At 31.3% G+C, this 8188-nt stretch overlaps 1 protein-coding gene across 2 annotated transcripts; it reads left to right on the forward strand.

Annotated features, from left to right (window-relative positions):
* Positions 1-83: 83 nt before the first annotated feature.
* On the forward strand, positions 84-8148 carry ArgRS-m (arginyl-tRNA synthetase, mitochondrial). Of its 2 annotated transcripts, XM_074125018.1 has the most exons (10): positions 84-405; positions 1036-1355; positions 2520-2767; positions 2862-3112; positions 3315-3510; positions 3648-3782; positions 4459-4577; positions 5555-5703; positions 7257-7331; positions 7715-8148. In XM_074125018.1, the coding sequence occupies exons 1-10, from the start codon at positions 370-372 to the stop codon at positions 7863-7865; spliced, it is 1680 nt and encodes a 559-aa protein (XP_073981119.1). In that variant the 5' UTR covers positions 84-369; the 3' UTR covers positions 7866-8148. The 2 variants fall into 2 exon arrangements, with proteins under 2 accessions (XP_073981119.1, XP_073981120.1); XM_074125019.1 differs by lacking the exon at positions 84-405 and having other exon boundaries at positions 1216-1355; positions 2639-2767.
* The last annotated feature ends 40 nt before the right edge of the window (positions 8149-8188 follow it).

The raw sequence follows: 8188 nt of genomic DNA on the forward strand, positions 1-8188 counted from the left end.
AATCTTAAATGTTACTTTAGATTTAGGAGGCATAAGTACCTACCTTCGAGATTGGAAGGTTACAAAGTAATACCGAGATTGAACCAGCGCTGAGTGAGAAGCGATGGTAATATTTATATCAGGAAACCGGTCTACCTACACCTACACTGCTAATAAGCACGAAGCTTAACGTTATGATAGAAGTAAACATTAATATGATATCGGCACTAACCGATTCTAACATATAATATTCAAGTCGGAATGAACGCTGACTGCTGAAAACAGTTGAGTTTTTCTGACTGTTTTAGTAACATTTCGGTAGTTCCCAAAGAAAATAGTGATGCAATTGTGAATACGTATTAACGAAGATCATCGAGCTCGTGATTAAAAATGCTTTCACACGTGAAAAAGCATATTATTTCAAAAGTAAGTATTAAAATGTGTTAATACTTTATCTCTAGCAATATGCAAGTAGAAGCTCTCTGAATAGAGATTTCGCGAAAATATTGCTTCGAAATACTTATTACATTTCTGCCGTAGTAACATTTCGTAAATGCAATTTTATGAAATTGTATTATCTAGAACATCTTCCGGGTGGACTTTCAAATTTGTTTGTTCCTAATAATAAGAATCAATAAGTTACTATTAACAAGTGAAGAGAATATTTTACTTTATATTGATCAATATTTACTATGCTACATAATGTATTTACAATCGCAGCATTAAAGAAAAAAGTCCAGGACTTATATTGTACTAGGTCTTGGACGTGTTGACATTATAAATCAATGATATATAAAGTTAAGTTTTTGTTTTCACTTACCTGAGTCGTGAAAATTGAGCGAATTTATATACTTGTTGTGGAAAATGAATAATTAGTAAGTTTAATGCGTTGTGAACGTTTGATTAAAGCAAATAATTATATTTACAGAAGTTTTTGTTTTCACTTACCTAAGTCGTGAAAATTGAGCCAATTTATATACTTGTTGTGGAAAATGAATAATTAGTAAGTTTAATGCGTTGTGAACGTTTGATTAAAGCAAATAATTATATTTACAGATAATAGAATTAGCGGATCGGCCATTGGAAGTAAATATAAAAACTTTGAGACAACTGCTTACTTTAGGAAAATATGGTAATGGAGAAATTACATTTTGTCTTCCAAAAGAAGCAGAGAAGCTTTTAGGCAAAGAAATTTCACTCTCTAATTTCAATTCAGATTCAGTCATAGCAAAGGTCCACGAAACTAATTCTTCAACACCAGAAACAAAATTAATATCATTTGCTATCAACAAAAATTATTTTATCAAAACTATTTTTTCATTTGGTATAAATAATGCTACGAATAGAGAAAAAGAGCATGTGTTGGTTGAATACAGGTATAATATTTGAGTTTATCAACAGTTTTTTGATCGATCCAGTTTTAATGTAATTGTTAATTATATTTTTTTCCAGGGTATTATTCTATATTTTTCTTTGATAAAACATTTTTTAACTTTTTTAATTTAATGTCAAATTTATGTGTCTTACATAAGTATTCTTTTCTAACTTTCAATGTTGAGGTCGTCTCCACAGCTGTTAATCCAAGTTAGATTCCTCTAAGTTACCTTTAATAAGTTCTCCTACGTCCTTGTCTTTTCATCTTTTTAATACAAGTGTCATCCATATGTACAAATTACTATTCCTTGGGTCCAAACAAGAAACTACATACATATGTCCGAAAACGCTTCATTATCAAATTAAGGGCAAAAAAAAAATTATTTTCCCTTCTTTTTCAAATTTCTCTTAACAAACAAGCGAATTTTTTTCTAACAAATATTGTGGAGAAGAGAATTCGCTATCTTACGACATCAAAAAGCTTTAGTGACTTGGTTCAAGGAGTTTACAGCTTTAAAGTTAATAATTAACTTCTGAAGAACATTTGATTTGGTGGTAATTTTATTTTTGAAATTTATCGGATGTTTAGGAATGAGATAATTAATTTAAAGGATTCAAAATGTTCATTATTAATTTTTAAAAAAAATTGCAATCCCCCCTAAATTTATGACTTTTTCGTTGGCGTTTGTATCTTCTCAGAACTTCAAATAGTAGTCTTCGATTCCGACAAAAAAAATCCGTGGGCAGTGGCTCATGGGAAGATAAAATTTTAGGGCTCTTAAAAATCTCAAAAAATATTAGGGATATCGAAACAGCGTTAACGTCATTTTTCATAGTTTTTTATGTAGTTTTCATAATAATTGTCAAAACCAGTGGTCCTTATGAAACCCCAATCGGGTTTTTAGCCGTAACTTCGCAAAAAATGAAGATACAGCATCGGGGGAGGCAAATTTGAAAACTAGACCAAAAAAAACATATAGTTTACTTCGTGGGTTTTTTCGAAATTCCGCTTTCCTAAAAAGTTATTAGCGATTGGTGCGTTTTAAATGGATCACCCTGTATATATTATATGATAGTTTATGACATTAAATATACATCATTTAAAATTTCTGGTGTTTTAAAAGACATTTTCTTTCTAAAGAAAAGTTTATTTAATTTTTTTTAAGCTCTCCGAACATTGCTAAACCGTTCCATATTGGTCACTTACGTTCAACCATTGTAGGCAATTTTGTAGCTAATTGCGCACATAAAATGTTTGGAAAAGTTACACGCCTTAATTATTTAGGAGATTGGGGAGCTCAAGTTGGCTATGTAAAAGTAGGTTTGGATGACTTGGGTGTCTCGGATAAACAACTTAACGAAGATCCTATTAGCATTTTATACAAAGCTTATGTTCATGCACACAGTCAGCCAGGTGATTAATTACTATTTCTTGAGTCTTACGCAAGAATTTATTTACAAATTTTATTTTTTAATTGTTGCTAAAACTATGCATTTTATTTTCACAGGCAATCTAGAAAAAGCAAAACAGATTTTCTCAGAATTAGAAGATGACACTTGTAGCCAAGAACAGAGAGATTTTTGGGAGCGAGTTCGTCAAATAACAATGCAGAATCTTAAAGAAACGTATCTTGATCTTGGGATTACTTTTGATGAATATTTTTACGAGTCAGATTATAGAAAAGCTAGAATCAAAGAATTACTAATAAAGTTAGAGAATTGCGGCATTGCAAAGAAAAGACAATTGGATGGATTATTGGTGAGAAGTTTGAGGTCTGTTATTGATTCATGAATCTATCGTATGAATTGCATTCTAATCATTGCGTGTAAAAGAAAAAGTAATTTCTTAAAAATACCGTTTGTTTATATTGCAGTTACTTATATGTGCCTCTTATTCCAAATTCTAAGTATGTCTCAATATATTACCAATTGTTTTTAATATAAACTACACTACTGCACAGGTTTTATGCCCTTCATCAAAAGTTGAAATTCCTTTATTAAGAGAAGATGGAAGTAGCTTGTATTTAAGTAGAGATATTGCAGCTGCCTTTGATAGACTCAAAAAATATAACGATTGTTCCAAGATGTATTATGTTGTCGACAAAAGCCAAGAGCAGCATCTGGCGAATGTCGCTGAAGCAATTTTTTCTTTAACTGGTAAATCGTGTTTTACGACTTTAATTACAATTAAATAATTAAAGAAATTACTGTAAAAATTTTACTTTATAATCTTATTTAATACCTGTTTATTTTTAAAATGATATTATTTTAGTGAGGAGTTTTTTATTTTATAGGCCGGGATGTCATTAAACACGTACCATTTGGTAGGGTTACAGGTGTATCCTCAAGAAAAGGTACTACTTTACTCCTTCAAGATATACTAGAAAAAGCTACTGTAGCGATGGCATTACAGCAACGTGCTTCTGACAGTATGTTCTGCATTACTAAATTTATAGTTCTTAATTTTTTTCAATTAAATATGTTAAGCAACTTTTTAAAAATTGAAAACAATTTGCTTTACAATAGTTTGGGAATTCTACATCCCATACCGCTTCTATAAGGCCGTACGGTTTTTGCCAATGCTTGCACTTTGCGGCGCCGCAATTACTAGTTGAGATGGACTGATGATTTCAATAAAATTCAAATCTTCCTATTTTTCGCATTATAACTGTAGCTACTACTACAATCACTGAATTGTAAGAAAGAAATATATAATTTGTTTAATTGTATGTAATATATATATTATTAAAAATGTATAAATATTATTAAAAAAGATTACGTTGTTTCACTCACAACCGCAATGATTTTTTTCTCTGAATTTCGTTAGATTTAATAAAAAAAGTCTGTTTTTTTTTAATTGAATATTAAACATGTTTTTATCAAGTTCTACAACAGATTACAAACAAAACTAGTGTTTGAACTTTCTCTCCAATTTCTCAACGTTTTCTTCAAATTAAGAATTTAAGAGATTTTTTATTTTTATTCATTAAAACTGCATATATTATTACGAGTGACTTCCGTATCCCATATTTACTATATTTATATTAAGCACAAATCAAGCTTATACTCAAATTTAACTTTTTTTTTTCTTTTTTCTTTTTTAAGATTCTAGAACTGATGATCCAGAAGTTACGAAAATACTGGCTGTAACGACTCTTATGATTTACATCCTCAGACAAGCCAGGTGCAGAGATTTTGTTTTCAATTGGGATAATGCTATGCAAGTTAGTCAGTTTTAGTCATTTTAAGTTAACATGAAAATGAATATTTAAGAGAACCATCAAAATTTTCTGTTTAGTTTTATAACTGCTATGTTAAGTTGAAAGTAGAAAGACTGGAAGGAGTAGGCGAAATCTTATTCAAGGAGATGTTGACATATTTTCCAGTTATATGCTCCAGTTGAGTTGAAGCATTTAAATATCCCCATAATAATCAATTTAATAATTACTTTTGTTTTTGTTGACGTTGGGAAACTCCATTTTAATTTCCCACAGTATACGGTGCAGCAATACCACCAATAATTCTAACTTGCTTACTCCTGTTAGTGCCCAAGAACTCTAAAGTTAAGAAATCTAAAATTCTGTGTTAATAAATGAATGTTCGTTTTTTTGTTTGTCTTTTGTATAGGTGTTAACAATAAACTGTATGTAAGCATATTTAATTATATCAGTAAAATTTTTGTATCTATTGCTATGGGTGAACATTCGACTGTTGAACCTATCGCGATTCTCACATTTCTCGAAATAAGGAATGTCACCAGAGATATTAGTATTGAAATCCCCTGAGACAAAAAAAGGCTAGAATGTCTTTTGAAATTGGTGTACACGAGCTTAGATATGCTGTGTATCTCAAGACATAGTAGATCTTTCAGAAAGCTAAAATTTTATTGGACGTGTTGGGTGGCCCCAAAGTTATTGGATAGTCTTTCAATGAAATTGAGAACTTCTTACTAAACAAATTTTTTTGGTTGTAGTAAGTCAAAGTAATTTCGAAAATTTGAAGAATAATTGAATAAGGTTTCTTGTTCCAAAATTTTCGTTTGTAAAAATTTTGCCAATTAGTAGTTGAGATATTTTTTGAAAACATTTTAATTAAAAATTAATTGATTTCGATGAAAAATATTTTTGATTTGAAAAAATATATATAAGTATATACCGATACATGAAAGTACATTCCACTTTATCACACGCTTTTATTTCAGGGAAAAGGTGATACTGGCGTTAAATTGCAGTACACCCACTGCAGACTGTGTAGCCTTGAAGAAATCTGTGGTGTAGAAGCTCCAACAGTTTGTGAACCAGATTTATTAACGGAGCCTTTATTATTAGAAATTATCTTGGAAATTGCAAGGTAAAAAAATTATTCAATATCTAATTGGGAACAATGGGCATTTTGGATTGTCTGCGTTCCTTCCCCTTTTTGGTGGAACCGCCCTTCTAATACAATTGGAAATTATTTTTTCTTTCCCTTAATTCTTCATTTTTAATACTATTGCTCGCCAGAATATAAGGCCTAATAGATTTTTTATAATTAACAAAGAGGTTTATTGCACTTCGACTCAAATGGATCCTTCTACTATTGTCAGATGAAACCACTTCTTCTGCTGCGACCCCAAGTAATGTAAAGAAATGGGAGTTTTCTAGACAGGTATATGTTTTCCCATATCCTGGCAAAATCTAGGCTCACTAGGGAATCTCCCAAAAAAAAGCAACAAGACTATTAGAGGTTACCGGTCTCTGGTGTAAAAACACCCCTTGAAATTTAATTAAATTGATGCAGTCGACCAATTTGTTATCCATTTTCAGAAAGTCTATTTTTTTATTCAATAACATTAATTTCCGCCATATTAGAATATTTGTAGTAAGATGAACTTTTTTGGTTGAGTAAAAAGGACCTATTTGGGATCTCAGTTAAATAACCTAACCGAATAGGTACTACGAGGTGTGGCTATTAAATAACGAGAATATTGCTGTAAAACATTTTATTTTAAATTTATACATAATTAGTTATTATCACCTTCAATATACAGCCCTCCCCTACCCCTACAACGCTCCATGCGAATTTACCATTGTTCCAAACAGTGCTGGAAGTCTTTTTCTGTCAGCTCCTGCATGACGCGTGCCGCTTTCTCTTTCACAGCTTCAGTGAACTGAAATCGTGTTCCTTTTAATGCAGATCTGACTTTAGGGAACAGACAAAAGTCATATGGGGTCAGGTCAGGCGAATAACGCGGATGGCATAAAACTGGGATGTTATACTTGGCTAGAAACGTCTTGACAGACAATGCAGTGTGAGCCGGCGCGTTGTCTTGATGGAAAACCCATGACTTGTTCTTCCACAAATCGTGTCGTTTTTTCCTTACTCTTTCACGGCGTTGAGCAAGTACCTCACGGTAGTAATGTTGATTAATTATAATCGATATTTTCATCCGTTTTGGACGTGGAAGGGCGACCCGGGCCGTCATCATCTCCGACGTCTTCTCGGCCATCTTGGAAACGCTTGAACCACTCAAAAACTCGCGCACGTGATTAACATTCATCGCCATAAACTTCTTTTAATAAAAGATAAGTTTCAGTAGCGGTTTTACCAAGTCTTATGTGAAATTTCACGACAATTCGTTGCTCTACTACATGTGTAGTATCATGTTTTCGGCAAAACGAAACTAACACGTCTTACACAAACGACGGTTCTGGTCAGACAGATTTCTCTACAAACACGTGAGTCGCTGCAATCGAAAGAGAAGGCTTTACGCTGCACAGCTTCGGTCGTTAGGATTTGACGCATGCATAGTTCTTCTGTAGCAGCATCAGTCTCGTTATTTAATAGCCACACCTCGTATTATAAGCTGGGCTTATTATAGTAAGAAATGCTTATTATTTATTTATTAATTTTTTTTAAATCAGGTCTGAAGAAGTAATACAATTTTCTATGGAGAATATGGAATCGTCTAATTTAGTTAGTTATCTGTTTAAATTGTGGTAAGTAATTTATTATCAAGCAATATTATCTTTAATATTATCAATAATATATTTGGATAAAAGTTGGTTGAATTTCAGTCTCATCTCTGACTTAATATTGTATTTGGACCATCCAATTAACAAACGTTTAACTAGCGAAACTTAACTATCTGTTTGTAAAAAAGCGTTGTTTAATAATTCGTAGTACTAACAACTGTGGAATAGTTTTCTTATCTTCACCCAGGATGGTTAAGTTTTGTGGTCAAATGATATCTAATGCGATCACGTCTCAGGAACATTCGAAATATTAAGTCTGAATGACAATATCTACATTATTATTATTATTTTTAATGTTTTATTTATGCACCATACAAGTTAAATATATACATTTTTTTTTTTCACAGTAACTTATTAAGCCGCAGTTTAAGACACATAGCTGTGAAAGGGCAACCAAAGGATATTGCACAACAAAGATTATTAGTTTTTTTGAAGGCTAGACAAACATTAGCTGAGTGCATGTCACTACTTGGTTTGAAGCCGTTAAGACAAATGTAACTAAGTACCATTCAAATATTATGGATGCATTAATTCGTAGTGTAAGTGTATAACTGCTGTCAATAACGGAAGACATAATTAAAACTGTAAGTGTAAAAATTGCTTTTAATTGTTAAATTAAAAATAATAATATAATAATGAAATCAACATTTAAAGTAAATGACAGCAAAGGTTTTAAACATTGTGTGGTGCAGTATATTTTATTATGAATGTATTGTATCTTCTGTAGAAAAGTTATTAATTTTTATTGCTATAATAATAAATAAAAATATTATTTTTTGGCTCCCTTCTTTTCTCAATTTCCTTTTCTTTTATTATAAATA

The sequence above is a fragment of the Rhodnius prolixus genome, unplaced genomic scaffold (assembly GCF_049639745.1).
Source record: "Rhodnius prolixus isolate KJV_2025 unplaced genomic scaffold, Rpr scaffold_3, whole genome shotgun sequence".
Taxonomy (NCBI): domain Eukaryota; kingdom Metazoa; phylum Arthropoda; class Insecta; order Hemiptera; family Reduviidae; genus Rhodnius; species Rhodnius prolixus.